This window comes from Crotalus tigris, unplaced genomic scaffold (genome assembly GCF_016545835.1).
Source record: "Crotalus tigris isolate CLP2741 ecotype Arizona unplaced genomic scaffold, ASM1654583v1 scf7180000020070.306587, whole genome shotgun sequence".
Classification (NCBI taxonomy): domain Eukaryota; kingdom Metazoa; phylum Chordata; class Lepidosauria; order Squamata; family Viperidae; genus Crotalus; species Crotalus tigris.
In genome coordinates, this window is record NW_024097844.1 from 127,233 (window position 1) to 152,138 (window position 24,906).

Genomic DNA, 24,906 nt, shown 5'->3' on the forward strand with positions numbered 1-24,906 from the left:
TTAATCGCTTCTTCTTCATTCCAGCCTGGACAGGAAGCTGATTCCTGTCCCAGGCTTCGAGCAAGCTCTCAACTGGGAAACCTACTTCAGCCCTTGAATTGGAAATCCCCATTCTTTTATAACGGGGTTTTCCTTTCAACGTTAAAGGGCACTAACACAGTCAAAGTCTCCTTGCGAGACTTCTTTCCTAACACAGTCAAAGTCTCCTTGCGAGACTTCTTTCCTAACACAGTCGAAGTCTCTTTGCGAGACTTCTTTCCTAACAACATGATTCTTGAAGATAAGCGGCCACTTCCACTCGGGGCTATTGCTTAAATATTTACTGGTGGAAGAGGTCCTGGCTTGCCCAGAATAGGGTCCTCTTTCTCTGTCCGCTCGGTCCTCCTCTCTCACCAGAAGGTCTCACGCTCCGATGCCCCCCCTTGCTTTCCCGAATTCCGCCGGTCACGGCTCCACTGGAACTAGCAACAGGTCAGGGTGCGGTTACAGGGCACACGGAGGAAGCGAGCTCCAGCTGGTTCTAAGAGGAGGGTGCCTCACACACACGTTCATACATTCTTCCTTTCATTCCCCACACCCTCTAGCTTAATAAATTTAAAATTGATGGCACTTACCCTCTTTCTCGGTAGCTGTTCGAGCGCAAGACTCAAAAACTCCCTTTACTACCCGATGCCGACCGGGCAGGGTACGAGGAGGCTTCCCCGCGGATCAAAGTGTCCACTGCTGGCTGGGTGACGGCTCTTCCGGGCCTGGTCTGGTGGCTGGGTGAGCTGGAAGTCCCATCTGGGTTGCCAGATTGTTGGGAGGAACTCCCCCATTCGGTTCTTCCAGCTGGGATTCTCCTTGACAGCGCAGTGCGGAAGAAATAGATCGTGAAGCCAGCTACCAGAAAGAGAGGTTTAATCACGAGGATCAAATTTAAGTGACAATTCAGCTCGAGTCCCCGGCTAGCTAGACAGAATGATCTTTAAACAAAGGTTTTATACCTTTTTGTGGTTTCCAAATTTGTCATTTTTGATTGGTGAGTTTGAATCTGCCTTTTCTGATTTGTTGGTCAGTGACTATTGTTGGTTAAATTTCTTTGCTAATCCTGCCTGAAAGGTATTAATTACTTTATTGTTGTGTCCTGATTGTTACTAGCTGGTTCCTCATTGTGTGTGTCAAGTGTTTGCCATTTAGCCTCAGGCTGCTGTTGACCCAGTTTAGTTGGGGTGTTCCTAGATTATTTCTTTGTTGGGGTGGGGAGGGGTGTCCAACTCTCATCAATTCTAAAGGCAAATAGTAATAGATGTCTAAAATTTGAACAGATTCTTTGATTGAGCTGTTCCATTAACTATCTAAACTGAAACAATCAAATACTGAAGAAACATTGGTGACTTGAAAGCCAAGAAAAAAAATCAAAAGTTATTCAATAAAAACGTTCAGCTTCTTTGGCTAATTGGGGCTGTTGAGATTATAAGGCAATAGACCATTTCTATGTCATACTAAGTTTAGATTTGGATGAATTTAATTCAGAGGACCATCAAGTATACTACTGTGGGCAAAAATCCCTCAGAAGAAATGGAGTAGCCTTCATAATCAATAAAAGAGTAGGAAAAGCAATCCTGGGATACAATCCCCAAAATGACAGAATGATCTCAATTTGAATCCAAGGCAAACCATTCAATATCACAGTAATCCAAGTCTATGCCCCAACCACTAGTGCTGAAGAGGATGAAATTGACCGGTATTATGAAGCTCTACAGCACCTTATAGAATTAACACCAAAAAATGATGTCCTTATCATCATGGGGGATTGGAATGCTAAAGTAGGAAGCCAAAAGATAACTGGAATAATAGGTAAGTTTGGCCTTGGAGTACAAAATGAAACAGGGCACAGGCTGATAGAGAATTTTATCAAAAGATACAATGGTCATAGCAAACACTCTTTTCCAACAACCCAAGAGATGGCTCTACACATGGACATCACCAGACGGTCAACACAGAAATCATATTGACCATGTGCTCTGTAGCCAAAGATGGAGAAGCTCTATACAGTCAGTAAAAACAAGACCAGGATCTGACTACAGCTCAGATCATGAGCTTCTCATTGCAAAATTTAGGCTTAAATTGAAAAAAATAGGGAAAAACACTAGGCCACTCAGGTATGAACTAAATCATATTCCTGATGAATATACAGTAGGGGTGACAAATAGATTTAAGAAATTAGATCTGATAGACAGAGTGCCTGAAGAACTATGGATGGAGGTTCGCAACATTGTACAAGAGGTAGCAACTAAAACCATCCCAAAGAAAAAGAAATGCAAGAAAGCAAAATGGCTGTCTGAGAAAGCTTTGCAAATAGCTGAAGAAAGAAAGGAAGTGAAAGGCAATGGAGAAAGAGAAAGATACAGCCAATTGGATGCAGAATTCCAGAGAATAGCTAGAAGAGATAAGAATGCCCTCTTAAATGAACAGTGCAAAGAAATAGAAAGAACAATAGAATAGGAAGAACAGAGATCTCTTCAAGAAAATTGGAGATATGAAAAGGAGATTTTAGTTAAACTAAGTAGGTTATGAAATAATGAGAAAGGTTAAATATTTGGGAGTATATATTACAGCTTCTAATGTTAAATTGTATAAGAATAATTATGAGACATTATGGGTAAAAGAGCAAAAGGATTTAAATGATTGGAAAAAATTACAGTTATCTTTACTGGGAAGAATTTCGGCAGTCAAAATGAATATTCTTCCAAAGTTTCTCTTTTTGTTTCAAATGATACCTATTTTGAAAAAAGATGCTAACTTGGAGGAATGGCAGAAAGGGATTAACAAGGTTATTTGGGCAAGTAAAAAAACAAGAGTTAAGTTTAAGATTATACAAGATGCACGGGAAAGAGGAGGACTCAAGGCACCTAATCTAAAATTGTATTATGATGCGGCGGCTTTAACATTGATTAGTGATTGGCTCAACTTAACAAACAAAAATATTCTTTCTTTTGAAGGATGAGATTTATTATATGGATGGCATGCATATCTAATTTATAATAAAAAAAGTAGATCAGGCTTTTAAATCTCACATTTTAAGAAATGCTTTATTACGTGTCTGGAAGAAGTATTATTATAGGTTAAATTATAAAATTCCAATTTGGGGGATTCCCGGACACGTGATAGAGGGTCAACTAGAGGAGTGAATTTGGATAGGATTTCTTATAAGGAATTACTTGATTTGGTAGGGAAGGATTGGCAATTAAAATCTTTAGCTGAGTTGAAGCAAGAAAATATTGTACACTCTTGGTTTCAAAATAATCAATTGTTAGTTAGGTGGAGTTTAGATCAAAAGGTTGGCATTACTTTAGAGGATGTGAATTTGATAAAACAGATTAAAGATCAAACTCTAACTCATATAAAGAGAATTTATAGTATCTTAGTAGAATTGGATTCTGAAATGGAATTAGTTAAAGATTGTATGGTAAAATGGGCACAAAATATTCAAGAGCCGATTCTATTGGATACATGGGAGACAATTTGGGTTAGAAACATAATATTTACTCAAGCTCAAAATTTGAGAGAAAATTTTTATAAAATGTTTTATAGGTGGCATTTGGATCCCCAAAAGTTGTCTTGTATGTATCCTAACTTGCAGCCCAAATGTTGGACATGTGGTAGTTTGGATGTAACTTATTTTCATATTTGGTGGACTTGTAGAAATGTAAAAGCTTTTTGGATTAAAATTTGGTGGATCATTCAGAATATTTTTAAAAGAAAGATAAAGTTTACTCCGCAATTATTTCTGTTGGGTATTATTGTAGATTTTGATGTTAAGGAAACTAATTTGATGTTGAATTTAATAACAGCAGCAAGGCTGTTCGTAGGGCAATATTGGAAGAAGGATTGTTTGCCTACTATAGAAGAATGGACGCTTAAAGTGTCAAATTTAGCAGAAATGGCTAAGATTTCTGCTTATTTGAAGGATTATTCACAAGAAAGATACATTTCGGTTTGGAGAAGATGGATAGATTATATTCAGAATAAATATGGGACTAAAAAGTTCCATTTATTTTATGAATAAATTATTGAATATTATTATTGTTATTTTGGATCATCGCACAGTCAGCCAGATGTTCAGACTGGATTTGGCATTTTGTCTACCTATCGAGTCCTTACCCAGGACCTGGAATAGGCAGATGTGGATGTTTGATGGTATTACAGATATCTTTGCAGGATGGAAGCAGTTCCTAGTAAGGCCGCCTTTTGCAATTGACTAATATGAATTTGTCAATGCCAATGGTGTTCAAGTGGTGCTCCAGTTGTTTTGGGATTGCACCCAAGGCAGGCATACTATTGGTACTACCCTTGCTTGCTTTTGCCACAGTCTTTCTATTTCTATTTGTAGGTCTTTGTATTTTGTTATCTTCTCCAGTTCTTTCTCGTCTATTCTGCTGTCTCCAGGCACTGCCATGTCCACTATCCAGACATTTTGTCTTTCTTATCGACAGTTGTTAAGTCTGGGGTGTTATGTTGCAGGTGCTTGTTTGTTTGAATTCTGAAGTCCCAGAGAAGTTTAATTTTATCATTTTCTATGACTTTCTCTATTTTATGATCCCACCAGTTCTTGCTTACAGGCAAATGATATTTTTTGCAGATCTTCCAATGCACCATTGTTGCTACTTTGTCATGCCGCTGCTCATAGTCAGTCTGTGCAATCTTCTTGCAACAGCTTACCAAGTGGTCCACTGTTTCTTCAGCTTCTTTCCATAGGCAGCACTTACTGTCTGTTGCTGTCTTCTCAATTTTGACTTTATATGCATTTGTCCTTAAGGCTTGGTCTTGTGCAGCCAGAATTAGTTCCTCGGTCTCTTTCTTCAATTTTCCTGCTCTTAGCCATTTCCAGGTCTTATTATTATCTGCTTTCCCAGCTATTTTTTTCATGTATTGGTCCATGTAGTGCTTTGTCTTCCTATGCCTCTATTCTGTTCTTCATTTGGTCTTTCTTGTAGGCCAGTTTGATCTCTCCAGTAGTCAGTAAGCCTTCCTGACATACTAATTTCAGTGCATCTTCATCATTATTCTTCAGATATTCTTCCAAAGCCATTTTTTCTTCTTCAACCATCTGATGTACTTGTAGCATTCCACGCCCACCTATTTGCCTGTGGAATGCTACAACTACATCAGATGCAGCATTCCACAGGCAAATTATTATTATTATTATTTTAGTTAGTGGAATTTTTATTATATTGTATTGTTTATAAATTGGGATTTTAATTTGATTATATGATAAAGTTTATTTGTAAATTGTTTATTCTGTGTTAAAAGAGAGTTAAAGTGCATTATATTTGTTTATCTACAAAGTTGGTTAATGTTAGTTAGATTATGATTATTATATTTGTTACCCTCTATTCAGCTCTGGGAAGTGGGGGAGGGGGGAGGGGGGTAAGGTGGGTGGGTTTGGGGTATATTTTGTAATTTTTGTAAAACTTTTCAATAAAAAAAAAAAGAAAATTGGAGATATGAAGGGAATGTTTCAGGCAAAGATGGGCATGATAAAGGAACAAAATGGCAGGGACCTAACAGAGGCAGAAGAGATTAAGAAGAGGTGGCAAAATTACACAGAAGAACTATACAAGAACGAACTTAACATCCCAGATAACCACAATGAGATGCTCACTGACCTCGAACCAGACATCCTAGAATGTGAAGTGAAATGGGCCTTAGGAAAGCTGAGCAACAACAAAGCTAGTGGAGGTGACAGTATTCCAGCTGAGCTATTCAAAATCTTAAAAGATGATGCAGTAAAAGCGCTACACTCAATTTGCCAGCAAATTTGGAAAACCCAACAATGGCCACCGGATTGGAAAAGGTCAGTTTACATTCCAATTCCAAAGAAAGGCAATGCCAAAGAATGTTCAAACTATCGCACCATTGCACTCATTTCACATGCTAGTAAAGTTATGCTTAAAATCCTTCAAACTAGACTCCAGCAGTATGTGGATTGAGAATTTCCAGAAGTACAGGTAGGATTTCGAAGAGGCAGAGGAACTAGAGATCAAATTGCCAACATACACTGGAGAAAGCTAGGGAGTTCCAGAAAAACATCTACTTGTGCTTCATTGACTATGCTAAAGCCTTTGATTGTGTGGATCACAACAAATTGTGGCAAGTTCTTAAAGAGATGGGAGTACCAGATCATCTTATTTGTCTCTTGAGAAACCTCTATGCGGGTCAAGAAGCAACAGTAAGAACTGGACACGGAACCACTGATTGGTTCAAAATTGGGAAAGGAGTCTGGCAAGGCTGTATTCTGTCGCCCTGCCTATTTAACTTATATACAGAGCACATCATGAGAAAGGCAGGGCTAGCTGAATCAAAAGTTGGAATTAAGATTGCCGGGAGAAATATCAACAACCTAAGATATGCAGATGATATCACTCTAATGGCAGAAAGTGAAGAGGAACTAAAGAGCCTCTTGATGTGGGTGAAGAAAGAAAGTGCAAAAGTTGGCTTAAAACTCAACATTAAGAAAACCAAGATCATGGCATCCAGCCCTCTCAATTCCTGGCAAATAGATGGGGAAGAAATAGAGGTAGTGACAGATTTTATCTTCCTGGGCTCCAAGATCACCACAGATGGGGACTGTAGCCAAGAAATTAAAAGACGCTTGCTCCTGGGGAGGAAAGCTATGGCAAATCTAAACAGCATACTAAAAAGCAGAGACATCACCCTGTCAACAAAAGTATGCATAGTCAAGGCCATGCTTTTCCCAGTTGCAATGTATGGCTGTGAAAGTTGGACCATAAGAAAGGCTGAGCGCAAAAGAATTGAGGCCTTTGAACTGACTCCTTTGAGTCCCATGGACTGCAAGGCGATCAAACCTGTCAGTCCTAGAGGAGATCAACTGGCATGTATTTATGATGGCTGCAGTGTTCTGGTGATTATGTGATCACTTTTACAATATTCTGACAAGTACAACCGGTCAGTCCTAGAGGAGATCAACCACGACTGCTCTTTAGAAGGCCAGATCCTGAAGTTGAAACTCAAGTACTTTGGCCACCTAATGAGAAGAAAGGATTCACTGGAGAAGAGCCTAATGCTGGGAAAGATTGAAGGCAATAGAAGAAGGGGATGACAGAGAATGAGTGGCTAGATGGAATCACTGAAACAGTAGGCATGAGCTTAAATGGACTCCAGAAGATGGTAGAGGACAGGAAGGTCTGGAGGAACATTGTCCATGGGGTCATGATGAGTCAGACACGACTTCACAACTAACAACAACAACAATGAAACGTACTCACAGAAAATATTCAGCTCACTATCCCCTAACTCCAATTGCTGAAGAGGAACAAAAGATTATCTCTTGACTCAGTCTTTTTAATACAGGAGCAATGTGGAGTGGCTTTGGTAGCTTACATGATCAAACATTGGGATGATCAAACTGAATTTTCATTTTATCTCTTCTGGTAGTTATTTATGGGTTTGTGATAATCCCTGCTTTCATGAAAAATGAAAAAACTTAAGACTGAGGTTAAAGAAATCAAGAGCTCTAATCTGGGAGGTTTTTTTATAAAAAATTTATTGGTTTTTTAACTTTTACAACAGAAACAAAATCATATAATACCTCGAGTAAATACATTAAATGTTCCCTCTCTATTTCCCTCAAATAATATACTGTAACCTATTTAACATAATCCATTTCTACATTACATATCTATAAATCCTAATCCTGTTTTTGAACTTTATTAATTTACAGTTACCGTAGTCCAATTTGATCTTAGATAAACGTATTATCACTTCAGGTATCCCTTTAATACTAATTAATTTGGGAGTTTTGATGAAATTTACTTATTATGCCAGCAATTCTGGGCTAATAGGCAGGCATTTCAAAACAAAAACTGCTTGAAGTTTGGTGAGAGAATTAGGGTCTCTGCAAGCACACGAAATGCATGCTGTCAGTGTAGATGTTTGAGATTTCTGTAAATGTAATTCACAATTATTAAGTATTTCAGGTTCACCGTGTAATAATTGTGGCAGAAAGCATGGTAGCCCTACCTTCAAAACCCTAGTGGATATGAACATATATTGACCAATCAATTGATTTGAATTACATAGACATTAATCTGTCTTGCTTCCTGCTGTTTGTAATCTAGCCAAATTTTTCATGCCACTAATTTATAATAATACATATACCTGTTTCCCCACTTCTTGCTATATAATTTGTTTCTTTCATTTTAGGTATACACAAATAATGCTCATTGCTGCACCATATCTACTCTATGGTTGTCAGCATTACTCACACTTTGCAGAGATTGATCTGATATTTAACCTTAAAGAAAACATTAATTTAATTAAATATATAACTAAAATACATTATAATGTCCCAACAACAAGACAATGTGTTGCAATGTACTTATTTTACCTGTCTCCTTGAACTTGGCTATCAGATCAACAACTGAGAAAAATTTAATTCACTTGGCATTGAAAGGCAGAGAAATCATTATTTCATCACAATCATTGTCCAGCATTTCTATGAAAATTAAACCAATGGAAAGCTCCAAACTTTATGATCATCCCTGGATAGTTGAAGAAGCAAAACCTTATAACCATAGGAAAGAACTTTTATCAAATGGATATGATATTTGGTTACATGATCTGTGATGCTGGGCTAATCCAGCCATTAAACTGAGGCAATCCAGCATTCCTTATAAAGAATAACTGAAGAAAAGTTTTAAGTTTCATTTGCACTCCATCAATATTTCATTTGCACTCCATCAATATTCCTCTCAGATATCACTTTCTGAGGACTTCCATTCCCTTTCGTTACTTTGCCTGTAACAAGAAGGGGCTTTTAGAATGTATGATTTGAGAGACTGAGAGAGTGACCACTGTTTATATTACTAAAATACATCTTTAAAATCTCCTAGGAATCCTTAGCAATTAAAAGGTTTCTAAATCTACAGGATGGGGGCCAGCATCTTTACATACTTTTCACTTCAATAGATGCCATTGGGCAGAACTATGTTTTGTGTGCAGATGAGTTGCTGTAGGAAGATTTTTTAAAATGTAAGAAAGATATAAAATATTTTTCTTAAAAAAAATCACAGGGTTCAATATCAGATGTGATTAATCTTTTGTTATGAGATTTAACTGGCTCCAACTTATTAGCCTTCAAGAAAGTTTCAAGGATCTGGTTGTTCCCTTGGGCTTTGGGGACAGGATATTTGATAATTTTTAATCAGTCATGTGATCTTGGATCTTGGATCCAGACAGGAATTTTTGCATGTGAAATCTTTCCTATCTAGGCATTACTTACCCATGTCATTTTTCAGTAACAATCAGCAATAACACATCTAATTCCAACTCTAAATCCAATGCTATTATTTAATTTTCTTCCATCTTTGGTCAAGTAATATCAGTCTTTACCTACTTGGGAACAACACTGTTATTTTTAACTAAACTGGGTCCTGGCAACAGGAAGACATAGTCAGTCCCAGTCCAGCCCAGGTAGCCTTTATATATGGCAGGTCTTTTTGTCTGTTCTGAGCTACAGGGGCTGCCTGACATTCAAAGGGTCTTGAGCGTTTGGCACCTGTGCAGCTGGTATCAAATTCAAAGCTGGGGCATTTTGCCTTTTTGCACATCTACAATTACCATCATTTTGTGCATCAGCAGCATTTCTCACGCTAGGCTTTTCTTTCCTGATGTTGATATTCCATTTTAATATTCAGCAATTGTTGAGAAAGGACATATAAACATTGAAGCCACAGATACAGAAATCCATTAAGTTCTACTGAGAGGCAATGAATTGGAAGCAGATGTTTGCTATATATGAGGCGACAACCTTAGAAAGTGAGATGAATGCTGAAAAGAAAGAAAACAAAAAGAGTTAACTTAGATTCATAGAGAACTATAATCAAACGTTATCCATATCCACTATAAGAAAAAAAGACAAAAACAATAGCTATTAATACTGACTTTGTAAATTCCCTGTTTCCCCCTGCTGTTTGATGAATTTCTAAAGCATAATTGGAGCATTTACAGAATATATTTTTAATACCTCATTACCCAGATCTGCTTCAATTCAGTGATTTCAATTTTTTTTAGACAAGTGGTCTTTATCAAAGGACTTAGCAAATGAATGCAAAGAAAAGGCTCAATAAATGGAAAATATATACTTCAAATTTCATATCTTTGATATGAAAGGTGCAACCTTCACCTCACATGTTGACTCCAATTTCTCATAATGAAGTCTTTCTTGGTGCAGGTTGGCTTATTATTGTCTTTACTCTAAGCTAACAATATCATGTAATTATTAACGTGGCATTGAAATGTTTCTATCTTTTTAAACAACATGGGCAGAAGACAAAAGATCATTAGGGATAATGAGGGCAGCTGCACCAAGTGGGCCCATCTTCACTCTGGCACCTGCCAAATAAGCCTATTTAAAAACTGAATATTGTTTGAGATCATCCCTGCATATCCCACCCCTTCAATTGATTTCAGCGGTTTCATTACTTTTAGGGATTATGTTCTGTTGCTTTGGGAACAGGAGATTAGGGCCTGAACAAATGCTAGCTGGCAATGAGTCGTATCCATGGGAGCACTATACTCACATGACAGTACTGAACTGTGGTGAACGTATCCAAAAACAGAAAAAAAATCTGTTTTAATTTGCAAAGCATGTGAATGTATGCACTTACATCAATAGAGGACCCTAATTATATCTGTACCAAATGTAAATTAATTGAAACACTTGAAGAAAAAATTAAAAGTCTAGAAGAAAAATCAAAGGGTCTAGGATAGCCACTGTTATGTCCTGGGCCTGCTGAGTGACTCAGCAGGTGCAGGAAGCTGCAGAGAGGCCCAGGCAGACCACGTGGATGCCCGGGATCAGACAGGCTGTCTCCAGCCTATTGCGCATGCGCAAGGCAGGAGAATCCATTGCAATGATTGGCTGACATTTTCCCTGCAAAGGAGTATAAAAGGAATCCGCACCATTTTGTATTGGTTCTGTTGTGATTTGTGATTTGAATAAAGAGAATAAAGAGAAGACTGTTGTTACTCCTGCCTCGTTTCAATGCCTTTACATCGAAAACAGAACATTGGTGATGAAAGTGGGATCTGCTGCAAGGGAAACAATGAAAATAAGATAGGCTGACTCACCACGGAAAATCTGAAGCTGAAAACACCAGCCAGAAGATGACGAATGGGACTTCGTCGAAACATTACCAAGACACTTCCAATTTTATGCGGGAGAAAACCCGAATAACCAAAGATCTACACACACACACACACATACACACACACACACACACACACACACACACACACATATATATACATATACATATACATATACATATACATATACATATACATATACATATACATATACATATATATATATATATATATATATATATATATATGTATATGTATATGTATATATATATATATATATATTCTGAGGTTTTCGTGGGTGTTTGTATGTAGGTTTTTGGTTATTCGGGTTTTCTCCTGCATCAAATTGGAAGTGTCTTGGCGACATTTTGACGAAGTCTCATTAGTCATCTTCAGGCTGGTGTTTTCAGCTTCATGCTTCTAGGAGCAATGTGTGATCGTAGCTGTTTCTTCCTTTTAACTGCCAGTGGGGATATGAACTGATTGGATGGGAGCTTGGCTGTGTTCTGATTGGATGGAGGTGTGTTCTGATTGGTTAGGAGCTTGGCTGTGCTTTGATTGGATGGGAGTTGGCTGTGCTCTGATTGTTTGGGGGAGTGTTCTGTTTGGGTGGGGGCTTTGTTATGCTCAGGTTAGTCTGAGTTGCAGGGGGATTTAAGATGGTGGGTTGCCTTGCTATTTTTTGGCATCGCGTTCGTGGTCGTGCCTCATCTTCATGGTGGGTGTCAGTTTGCTTTATGTATGGATTGGAGGGGTTTAAAGTGGCTAATGATGCAGCTGTGGTCTGGCTTCTTGTTTGTGGTTGTGCCTCATCACGTGCACGCATTGAAGAACATAAGTACATGCATTGAAGAATATAAGTCAAAAAAGAGGAACCAATTCTTCCCTGGTCCAACACCTTAAAATCACAGGACATGAAATTGGCTTTTAAAAGACCAGAACTATCGCCAAAACTGAACACTTTAATAACAGAATAATCAGAGAAGCTATCGAGATAGAAAAACGCCCACACAGCATGAACAAACGAGATGATACCTCCTGCCTACCAGCCATTTGGAAACCCGCCTTATTGACAAACGAGTCCTTAACACAAAGAATGACACCAGACCCACACTCACAAAAACCACACAGGATGTCACCACCCCACATCCATGCAAAAAGCAAACCCAAACCCACATCGATGATGAGGCACGACCACAAACCATAAGCCAGACCACAGCTTCTACAAAGACCTACATATAAACACCCGCGAAAACCTCGGAAAACACACACACACACACACACACACACACACACACGCAATCTTGAATATATAATATATATATTCTCTCCCATCCCCTTGTGCACATTGTGATCACAAATTCCATCTTCTTCCCGTCTGACAAGGAGCTGGGGGAAGTTTACAAGCAGCTTCAATGGAATCAGTGGAGAATGTGAGGGTTTTTACTTTATATAGTGACTATTCTTATCCTTCCTAAATTGCATTCTAATCTCGTCTGAGGAAGTTCTTATGATGCTACTTTTTAGATAACTGCAGACCATGGAGAAGAGATAAATGCCAAGAACTATGACTTCCCAGTTACTTCAAAGGAAAATGAAGCATTTACCTTTCAAGCCATGAACTCATATGACCTAAGGCAGTGATGGCAAACCTTTTAGAGAATGAGTGCCCAAAACCCAGCCCTGTCCTGCCCCCCATTCTTCCCCCCCCACCTGCCCCGCTCCACCCCAAGCTCTGCCCGCCCACAGAGCCACCCACTGCCTCCACGGCCCACAGCAGATCACCCAGGAAGCCCAGCAATGCCATGGCAGTCCTCCCTCCACCCCTCGCCCCGCAGCATCAACTGCGTGAGATGGGGTGCAATAGCAGAGTCTTGTCTCTGCTGCCCAGCTGCCATGTCCTTAGCTATGTTGCTCTCCACAGGCCTCGCTTGGGAGTGACTCTCCTCTGGGGGGGCTGCTGGTGAGGGGGCCGTGGGGAAGGTGGGGCTGGGCAACGGTGCAGGTGCCCACAGCGAGGGCTCTGAGTGCCACCCCTGGCACATGTGCCATAAGTTCGTCACTACTGACCTAAGAGTCAAGCAGATATATAAGCAGGTAGAATGTTAGTGATTTCAAGAAGACAATCATATGTTATCATCTCCCTAGGAATAGAGAGAGAACTTGTAAAGAAATTATGAGTTGACATATTCACTTGTATTATACTGTTATAGTGATAATTATCTTCTCTTTCTCTACTGCTATACTGCTCTGGCATTTTATTTTTGAATGAACCAATATATAGCTATTGTGCTGTATATAGCTATATATTGGTTTATTCAATGCAATGTATAAAGCCCCAGAGTTAATTGTGATTACCATATTCGATATTCAGTTGTTGAGATATTCCAGAGGTGGAGAAAAAAATAGTGCAAATTACACCTTGAGAGAAGAATGTATCAGATGTTCCATCCAAGAACCTATATATAGTCAGTAGTGTGAAGTCACAGAAGGAGGATCTGACAAACGTAATCACATTGAGGGAGAAACAATAAAACTATCAGCTAGTTGATGACAGTGGAAGATTTGAAACCAGATTCTAGATTGTGATGCTTTTTTTTCCCCAGTTTGGATCAACCTAAAGTTCTTAATATCAAAAGAGTAATCTCAGCTATGCAGGCAATAAGAGCGCAGGCAATGACCTGAAGCTTTCCATTAATATTATTGAACTAAGTTAAGTTCTCCCCATAACATAGGTCTAACTGAAGAGACCATTTCTGAGATCACAACTTAATTAAAAGGGTGTTGTTCTTTCAACTAAAACCTGGTTATATCAAATGTATTAGAAAACAAATGTTCGATAGCATAGTAATTAAACATATATTTATTAATTGTATATTTCTACACAGACCACTTACATAGGATTATAACTTAGGTTTTGTATGCATATATTTATATCTGGAGATATATTGTCCCCAACAATCTGGATCTTGATTTTACCAACCTTGGAAGGATGGAAGGCTGAGTCAACCTTGAGACAGTTAGAATCGAACTGTTGGTAGTCAGCAGATTTAGTCTGCAATACTGCAATCTAATTAATGTGCCACCATGGCTCTTTTAGTCATTTATGCTCCAAGTAATAGGAATGCTAGTGTATACCAGCCAGGGAAAGACTGTTACGGTGCCATGATATCTTAATAGCATGTTTTATTCCTCATACACAACCTATTAGGTATACAGTATGTCTATTACCTGCACATGAGTTTTGAGTTTGAATTACAACCTTTGCAAGACAATTGTGCCACAGGCACACTGGATTTATTTCTAACTCCTCCCTAAATTTCCTATGAGGATTTGGCTGAAAGATCTAATGTAAGTTTTATTTTCAATTCATTTCATGCTCACTGGCACACAGTTCTTTCCATTAGGGAGACACTGGCTTGCTCAAACCTCACGAGTTTGGAAAGCAGCCTTGCTCGTATGTCCATTTTCAGGCCAATGACAAGCTAATAATGGGAGCATCCAGAACTGACTAGTACTTTTAAATCTATCTGTGCCCCCATCTTAGGGATTATGAGTTTGGCAGGCAGTGAGAAGGGTGGGACGTTGACTCACCATTGGGTCATTTTCTCCTTCGTCATCATTGTCGTAGGAGGGTAGAGTGGTGGCAGGTCCAGCTTCGGTCTTGGCACTCTCCAGCGTGAGGCACATGACTTGGGCAACGGGTTCCTGCGCGATCCAGTTGGATTTCTCTTTTGTTAGCTGCTGGGCTGGTTTTTTTCTCGCTGGTGGTCCCAGTCTATTCTGCTGCTAAGGGTAAGGGACTGGGCAACTCACTGCTCGATGTCCCTGTTGTCCACATTTGAAACACTTGATTGGTGGGTCTGCAGGTGGCCTGGGATTTTCAGTAGCCGCAGCAGTTGGAGGCTTTCGGAGGGGTGGCTGTCATTTGGGTTGATTTGGCCTTGACTCGGCTTCTTGTAGGAGTGCTTTTTATAGTGGGCAAGCTGAACATCTAGTCTTACTGCTGCCTGGTACCATTCTTGCAGCTGATCAGAGACTGCTTGATAGATACAGGCCTGGGAGAGGTGGTTGTCCAGTCCCTCCTTGAAGTGATGGTTCCCCTTCCAAGATGGATGCAACCACGTCGACCATAGCAGCTGGGCTCAGATAGAAATAGGCACAGTGGTTCAAGTGAGAGCACACCTGGTTGAGGAAAAAGACCAGCTTCTCTAAGAAGTGGCGCCATCAGTGGTTGCTGGTCTCCCCACTGTGGATGTTGCACTCCCAACTGTTGCTGCCCCCCATGGTGACTGCCATATCCCCAGTTGATGCAAGCCTCCTAACAGGTTTTGCATGCTCAGCGACTGTTGTCACCACCATGGCTGTTGCTGCATTGCTGGTGGCTGTGGCATCCCCAATTGCTGTATGACCTCCACTGGTCTCAGCTGCTGCTATAATGGCATCCCCTGTTGCTGAGGGCCTCCTAGTGGCTGCTGCATGGGCAGGGGCTGCTGCCATCCCCACTGCTGCTGGCCTGCGGGGGGCTATGTTATCCCTAGTTGCTGTAGGCCCCCTGCAGCCCCAGAGGTAGTTGTTACTGGATCCCCATTGGTTGCAGGCCCCTCAGTGGTTGCTGCGGGTTTGGAGGTGGCAACCAGCCCCATTGCTGCTGCTGTACTCCCAGTGGTTGCTGACCCCCTGGCGGTGGCATCATCCCCAGTTGTTGCAAGGCCATCTGCTGCTGCACATTCAGGGGCTGCAGCCACCTCCAGATCGGCTGCTGCACCACCACCGACTGCTAGCCTCCCACCTGTGGAGGCTGCAACATCCCCCATTGCTGTATGGGTCCCAGGGTGGGTGGCCGGTAAGTGTGTCGATCTGGGGTTTGGCTGTCCCAGTGACGGCATGGGCTCTTATCTTGTTGTCAGCGATCTGGGCTTTTGGAGGGGCGACAACTGGAGCTGTCTCTCCCCATGAGGCTGGAAGCCATAGTCGGTGGCTTTGAGGACAGGGAGGCTGCCTGATCTGCACAGATGGGACTGGGGGTTCCCCTTGGTAGGAGTTGGTGGCTTCTTCGCCGATCATCATGATTGTTCACATATAGGGAATGGGGAGGTTGCTCTCTACTTTTCTTTTTTAGCTCCTCAAATCTTTCCATCAACTTCTCCACTGATTGACTATAGGCTGTGGACAGGTACTTCCACTCTCCCGAGTCTTCAGCGGTAGTCAATTTTGTGGTTCTCCACCAGTCAGGATAATGCGATGTGCAGGAATCTCCTCTTTGCAGCTCAATCTCGTCTGCCTTCGAAGCATTTGATTGTGGCAAGGCCGTCTTGAGTGTCTGGAGTATCTACTGGTAAGGTCCATTCTAATGACTAGATCAGCTATTCTCCAGCATGATTGGATGGAGAATCCACAAGTGGGTTGTCTTAATCTTCCTGCTCCAATAAGACTAAGTCTGAAATAAATGCACGCCTCTGCTGTGTCCCTACACCCCAGTTTTCGACATAGTCTCTTGCTCCTCAGACACATTTCTCAGATCTTAAATTCTAGTTACCTCAGAAATTAATTTTCCCCCTTTTTCTCCCTCCTTTTGCATGGAAGGTCTTACCTGGTCTTCCCTGCAACTTGTTGTACCTCCACTTCCTCGATTTTTCTTTAGAGATCTAGACTGGCTTCCCTCTGCCCTGCAACCTACAGGCTTGCCTCCCAGCTGACCTATATTGGGCTCCTCGTGAGTCAACAAAGCTTTCCAGCTTCATCGGCTCAGAGAGACAGGGCACCGAAGCTCAGCTGGCCTTCACAAATTGGTTTTTTGCCTTCCAACAGCCAGCTGATCGTCACAGCATTGGCAAAGGCATCGGAGAGTTGGAGCCCTCTCCGATCATTGGAGGCCTCCCCAGGAGTCAGCCAATTGCCAGAGGCCTTCCAGAACAGGAGCCGATCATTGGAGGCTTCAGCTGATCATCGGAGGCCTCCCGAAGCAGAAGCTGATCGTTGGAGGCATCCCAGATCATCAGAAGCCTCCCTAAGCGAATGGCCGAGCTGCGCAGCCTAGGTAGAGGCACCTGAGTGTCGGAGGCCTCCCTAGCCTTCTGCAAGCTCCCAGCAAGGCTGTTTGAGCTGATGAGCAATCCGATAGCCAGCTGATCATCGGAGGATTGCAGGCTGCATCGGAGGATCCAGTCAGGTCAGATCTTTATCTTGACCGTTGAAGGAGCCCAGGAGCTTCCAACTGGAGCAGGGCAATGTTTCATGGATTTTTGGATCTTCAGTGGCTGATTACAACGCTCAAGGGGGGGGGTGCTTCACCACTGAATCGATCCTCCTGAGGCCTGTCACCTCAGTAATTGGACAGTTGATAACAATAGCAGTAAGTTTTTATAATATTACAAGGTAGTTTTTTCCCCAGGACTTATGGCAGATAATTCCTACCCCTCATCCTCAAGGGATGCCACAGAGCCCCCTGCCAGAAAGAAGCACAAGGCCTCTACGGAGGCAGTGGGGTAGAACACACCCAAGCCCAGGGCAAAGTCCTCCAAGAGGCCTAAGGCAGGTAGCAGAGAGAATTCTGCCCCTCAGCAATCTTGGGAGCAGGATTCATCCAGGGCAGGATCAACTATCCCAGGGTCTATGGACACCATTCCTTCTGGAGGGTCCATATTTGAGCCCCTGTCTGCCCATTGCAATTCTGCCCCAGGGGCCAGGTCTCCCCCTAGGGAAGTGGTGCAGACTGACCCTAATAGGTCAGCATTGGACTTAGGAGCGCAGGGACCTGCTGTCCAGGGCATATCTGGCCCTTCAGCCTCCTTTACACCCACTGCAGCAGGACTTCATCCTCCTGAGCCCCAACCATTAGGACCAGAGCAGGTTCAGGCCATGATAGCTCAGGCCCTGGCCCAATTCATAGCCACTTCTGCCCCTCAACAACTCCCTCAAGCCGCAGCATCACAGCCTCCATCTCGTCCTCACTCACCAGGCCTCAGAGGACGTCTCATCGGAGTTGGGATCGGATGACTACAATTCTTCTCGCCTGATCCTATCAGAAGATGAGGTTACCCCAGCTTCGGATCCAGCACCACCTACCAGGCTCTTTGACCATTCCCTCTTCAATTCCTTGCTCCTCAAGGCCTGTACCATGGCCAACCTTACTCTGGAACAGGAGACCCCAGCTCCTTCTACGTAAAAGGGCCCCAATGCCTTATATGCTGAACCAGCGGTACCGCGGAAACATATCCCTTGCCCCCCGTTCTTTCTCAACATGGTGCAGAAACAGTGGGATAACCTGGGTTCTCTTCCCAGTCTGGGATCTACAGAGAAGAACTTGTTCAGTGTGGCCCCCTCCCTCGCCTCCTTGTTGGAGGTTCCTCAGGTTGATGAGCCCCTGATTTCTCTGTTTCCCAACATTAATATCCCCGGGGACATAGCTGAAGCTCTTAAAGCTGAGGACAAAAAGATTGAAGCGGCCCTGCGCAGGTCACATCAGGTGACGGCCTGGGCGATCAAGGCCTCCACATCCATGGCCTTCTTCGCTAGAGCTTCCGTTCTGTGGCTGCGTGAGCTTCAAGATATGGTTCCTCATGACAAGCTTCGTGTCCATCAAAACCTGGGCAAACTAGTAGCCACATCCCAGTACTTGGCTGACGCCTCCTTACACTCCGCCAGGTACTTGTCACGGGCCATAGCAGCGGATGTTTCAGCTGGCAGACTTCTGTGGCTTAAGCCCTAGCGGGCAGACCTCAAAGCAAAGTGGCATCTTGCCACCAAGCCTTACGCGGGGGGGTCATCTTTTTGGTGTGGCTCTAGACCCCTACCTGGTAGAAGGTAAGGACAAGCGCAAGTCTCTCGTAAATACCATTAAAAAGGGAGACAAGCGCTCAGGGGCTGGGTCATCTCAGAGCTTCCATCATAGGCAGTCCTTTCGGCCGGCCTCAAGCTGGGACTGGACCCAGTCCAATCACTCCTTCTATCAGAGGCCGGAGCGACAACAGGATCGTCCTGCACCCAGATCCTGTCCACAGGCCCAGGACAAGCGGCCTTTTCGAGGGTCAGGAGCACGCCCCTTCAAAAAAGGCAAGTGATTCCTCGGGCACACCTCCCATAGGAGGCTGGCTGTCCCTTTACTATGACACATGGGCAGCCACAACTATGGACTCATGGGTCCTGAATACCATCTCACACGGCCTGATGCTGGAGTTTTGTTCCAGTCCACCGGACCGATTCCGGATTCGCCCCACCCCCACGAACACAAATAGGGCGGCCCTCATGTCAGAGGCCATATCCCACCTGTTGCAGATACAGGCCATAGAACCAGTACCGCAAGACCAGGAAAGGCGGGGGTTCTACTCAACTGTGTTCGTCATTCCCAAGTCTTCAGGGGGTTGGAGGGCAATCCTAGATTTAAAATGGCTAAATCATTATCTGATGTACAGGAAGTTCAAAATGCAATCATTACAATCAATTTTGGCCAGCATCCGAAAAAGGGACTTCCTGACATCAATAGACCTGACTGAGGCTTATCTGCATATTCCTATTCTCCCTGGGCATTGCAAATTTCTCAAGTTTTGCTACGCCTACCAACATTACCAGTACAGGGCATTTCCATTCGGCCTCTCTGCAGCCCCAGAGTATTTACAAAGGTACTGGCAGTGTTGGCAGCTCACCTGAGACAGATTCCAATCCGAGTCCAATGTTACCTGGATGACATATTAATACAGTCCTCCTCCTTCCAGAAGGCCCAGTCAGACCTTGCCCTTGCTGTCAGGACCTTTCAGGAGCACGGGTTTTCGATCAATTTCCAGAAAAGTTATACTATAACCTCAACCCGGCTCCTTCATTTAGGGGCAATCATAGACACTAACAATTGTACAGTCTACTTGTCTCAGGACTGACAGGACAGCATTAGGACCCTTGTACAACAGATACGGAAGGACAAGGTAGTCACCTTAGCCTTATTATCCCAACTCCTGGGGAAAATGGTATCCTGTGTACAGATCGTTCCATGGGCACACCTTCATGCCCAGGAACTGCAGTGGCTTCTTCTTCCATTTCAGAGGCTACACATCAATGCTTCCAGACAGAAGGTTCGAGTTCCGCGGTCGGCGTTGAACTGATGGTGGGCTTCCCCAGTGCTGTCATGGGCACAGAGTTCAAGGAACCAGCCAGAATCACCCTCACCACAGACGCCAGTCTATTTGTCTGGGGAGCACATCTCCAGTCGCATTGGGCTCAGGGTCAATGGTCCCAGGAGGATTTGATAAACAATATCAACTGGCTGGAACTCAGGGCCATACATCTGGCCCTACAACATTTCAGCAGCATAATAGCGGGACAGCATGTCTTGGTACTTACCGACAACATAGCTGCCAAGGCCCACGTCAACAGACAGGGGGGACAAGGTCCAGGCCCCTCATGCAGGAGGCCCAATAGTTGGGGTCTTGGGCAGAGTTGAACCTTGCTTCCATCAGGGCGGAGCACATATCTGGAGTGACCAATCAGCAGGTGGACTCACTAAGCAGAGCCACTGTGGACCATGGAGAATGGCGACTGGACCTGAGAGTGTTCAGGGAGATTGTGGACAGGTTTAGTTCCCCAACCCTAGACCTTTTTGGCTCCCCATCCAATTCCCAACTCCCAAGATTCTTTTCCAGGTTCCTGTCTCTGACAGTGGAAGGAACAGATGCTCTCTGCAGCCCCTGGGCCAGGGAACTGCTTTATGCCTTTCCTCCCATACCACTTCTTCCCGTCATGATCCGGAAGACTCTACACGAATGGGCAGAAGTCCTCCTAGTTGCACCACACTGGCTGAGACGTCCATGGTTTGCCGACCTGATGGAGCTCTCTGTCTCCCCTCCATGGAGGATCCCAGCAGGGCGTATCTCCCTCACTCAGGGGGAAATACAGCACCCAGACCCGCAGTGGCTCCAGCTAACCGTTTGGCACTTGAGAGGCAGGCCTTAAGCCAGGACTCATATTTGTCGAGGGTGATAGCCATGATTCAACATTCTAAGCACCCCTCGATGAATAGAATATATGATGTCTCATGGAGGAGACACTTGGTGTTTCTGCACTTGGTGCGTAGAACATAGGGTGGAGCTCTCGGGTATCTTGGTTCCAATTGTGTTGGAATTCCTGATGGATGGGTTAGATAAAGGACTATCCCCAAACACTATCCGTAGACAGGTTGCTGCTCTCGCTACTGTACTCACGTGTGACAATGCCACTTCTCTGACTCACCATCCCATGGTCCATTCCTTTTTAAAAGGAGCAACCAACACCAGGCCACCGACAATGCACCGATACCCTTTGTGGAACCTTCACCAGGTCTTACAGGCACTCGTTGCACCTCCATTTGAACCTATTGATACATGCCCATTAAAACTTTTATCTATGAAGGTGGCATTCCTTGTGGCGGTCACATCGGCCAGGCGAATTTCGGAACTGGCTGCCCTTTCTGTCAGAGAGGATCTGTGCATTTTCTTTCCAGACAGGGTAATCCTCAGACTTGACCCTTCCTTTATTCCCAAGGTAAACTCCTTGTACCATAGATCCCAGGAAGTGGTTTTACCAGACTTCTATCCTAACCCATCCCATGATGTTGAGAGACAGTGGAACACACTGGACATTCACAGAGCCTTACAACATTACATCAATCGGACTTCAGCCTTCTGTAGATCCGAGGCAGTGTTTATTTCCTTCCAACCTTTGGCCAAGGGCCAGAAAGTTTCCTCAACAACAATAGAGAGGTGGATTAGGTCCTGCATTGCCCTAGCATACAGGACACATTCACTGACTGTCCCTAGAAATATCACAGCCCATTCCCCCAGGGGTGCTGCTACTTCCTTGGCTTGGGCAACCCAGGCATCTATAGGGGAAATTTGCAGGGTGGCTACATGGTCCTCCCCTTCATCCTTTGTCCATCACTACAAGATTGACAAATATGCCTCTTCAGATGCCTCCTTTGGTCGCAGAGTCTTGCAAAGAGTGTTACCTTCTAGCGGGACACAGGCCCAAACTGACTCCCTCCCTTAGGGACACAGGGCTTTGGTATGTCCCACTTGTGGATTCTCCATCCAATCATGCTGGAGAAGGGGCGTTGTCTTATCTGAACGCTTTTTCTCAGCATGATGATGGAGAATCCACCCCCTCCCAGCTAGGGTCAGTTTGGCCCTGATTCCAATGATAAGAAACCATGTGCGTCGGAATAACGTCTGTGCATCACCTTAAACTCAAACTGGGATGTAGGGACACAGCAGAGGTGTGCCTTTACTTCAGACTTATTGGAGCACGAAGATGAAGACAACTCACTTGTGGATTCTCCATCATCATGCTGAGAAAAGGCGTTCAGGTAAGACAACACCCCTTCTCACGGCTTGGGCCTTGCCCCCAACTGAAAGGTCTGAAGAAGTTCCTTCTCCACCAGTGCACTGGCTTGCACTCCCCCCTCTGGGGTGGTAGTGCTATCAAGGTGCTGGTTTCAGGTGCTTTTTCTTTCTCCATGTTGAAATCTTCCCCGAATCTTTGTCGGTCTATCCCTCAATTCTTGGGATAGCGACTGGGGTTGGGACTCCAAGATAGTTAGGTAAAAAATTGGAAGTGTTGGCTTAATGTCATGGTTCCAACAGATGAAACTCTTCAAAAGAACTTTGAGGCATTGTTTACTTTAAAGAATTTTTTATTCGAGAAACAAAGTATCAGCACTACATAGTTAAAGCCAAAAAGTGAATTCCCCTCCCCTTGGCACAAAGCAGTAAGGCACAATTTCCTCCTCCAATTAACAGTCATAAATTGCATTTGCCTATTAGCTTGAAGTGCAGACTTTTTCCCCAGCTCTCCAGCCCGCCAAATATTTATCAACTCTGGGTGCAATAACTTTGGATTCCCACGGCTGAGTTATTATTGTTATGACTAGCTGGACTCTCATCCACATTCACCCTCCCAGCATCAACGAACTCTAAAAGCGATAGAGAAAAGATGGTACATTTCCATCTGTTGTCAAAGAAAGAACATCCAATGTTAGTAGCATTGACAATAGCTTTAGCAGAGTTCATGCATTGGTTAAACATGGCTGTGCTCTGGATATATAATAAAGTGGCTATTCTTTAAAATACTAACCTGAAGTAGTTTGAATATAAAATAAACCTTATATAAATTGGATATGTCATTCATAAGCTATATGCTAGTTTATATTATGGAAAATTAAAATATATGTTATATCTAATAGATGGAATCATTGGTATAGAGAGAAAAGAGTAATGGAGAGAACATGCAACCCTAGGGGCTCCTACGCTAATTGAACGAGTATTTGATGTGATTTTACCTAGCTTCACCTGCTGCTTCCTATCTATTAGAAATCTTATAACCCATGTACAAATGTGTACATGGAATGGGGAGACTGAAGAGGACAGGATTCTATGGTCCCACCCCCGGAGTCCATTGTTAAAATATGGGTGGCAGGACAGATTGTCCTGATGTTAGTTGACACGGGAGCCACCAGATCTGTCCTAAATAGATCTATTGGCAAGCAATCAAACCAAACCATCCAAATTCAGGGAGTATCTGGAGTAGCTCAATCCCGACCACTCCTGGAACCCCTAACATGCCAAGTAGGACAAGGAATCATTAAACATCAATTTCTATATGCCCCAGACTGTCCAATTCCATTATTGGGGAGGGACTTGTTTACCAAGTTGAAAGTAACAATATCATTTGACCATGGGAAACAATTAATGCAAGTGCACCACCCAGTGGAAGAAATATGGCATTTGATGATAGTGACAGAAAAAGAGAAAGTAGAAGGTAATACATGGCAGCAGTTTAATGTCCCCCTCCTGTGGGCAGAGGATAATCCCCCTGGATTTGCAAAATATGCCACGCCCGTTATGGTGGAACTGAAACCCCAGGCATATCCTGTTAGAATACCCCAACAATATTGTACTTCAGAGGCTGCAATTGCCATTCAAGAATTAATCCAAAAATACTTGATAGCAAAAATCATTAGAAAAATTCAGTCACCCTGGAATACTGCAATTCTACCTGTTCGTAAGCCTGATGGACAATGGAGACAGGCACAAGATCTCCGCCCGGTTAATAAATTGATCCTAACCCTACATGCAACTGTTCCTAATCCATATATTCTTTTGAGTACAATACCTGCATCTGCTAAATGGTTTTCAGTTGTGGACTTAAAGGATGCATTTTTCACCATACCTTTAGCTGAGAATTGTCAGCCAATCTTTGCATTTGAATGGGCTAATCCAAAGACACAAGTTAAGACTCAATATACCTGGACTAGACTACCACAAGGTTTTAAGAATTCACCTACGTGTTTTGGTCAAGCTTTAGTCCAAGATCTTGCATATTTGAAGTTAGTCAGACAAAAGGAATGTTGCCTTCAATATGTAGATGATATTCTGATAACTGGACAAAGCAGGGAGGATTGCTTTGAAAACACATCCAGACTGCTCCAATTGTTACAAGATTTTGGCTACAGAGCGTCCAGAAAGAAAGTACGATTAGTTCAAAAGACTGTAATGCATTTAGGCTATGAACTATCACAAGGACAAAGAACTCTGGGCCCCCAGAGAAAACAAGCTGTGTTACAGATTTCCATACCCAAAACAAAACAGGAAGTTAGAGCCTTTTTGGGAATTACAGGCTTCTGTAGAATTTGGATTCCTAACTTCGCTCTCACAGCTAAACCATTATACCAAGTTTTAAGGAGACCAGAAAAGGAACCTCTTTTGTGGCAAAGAGAACAGACCCTAGCAA

At 43.1% G+C, this 24,906-nt stretch overlaps 1 protein-coding gene across 1 annotated transcript in view; it reads right to left on the reverse strand.

Annotated features, from left to right (window-relative positions):
- Positions 1–7,175: 7,175 nt before the first annotated feature.
- The window catches only part of LOC120318119 (ephrin type-A receptor 5-like), a 129,245-nt gene continuing 111,514 nt past the window's right edge, over positions 7,176–24,906 (reverse strand). Inside the window, exon 12 of the mRNA XM_039365403.1 lies at positions 7,176–9,834. Within this exon, the coding sequence (XP_039221337.1) occupies positions 9,796–9,834 (39 nt within the window). The 3' untranslated portion in view covers positions 7,176–9,795. The remainder of the gene's footprint in view (positions 9,835–24,906) is intronic.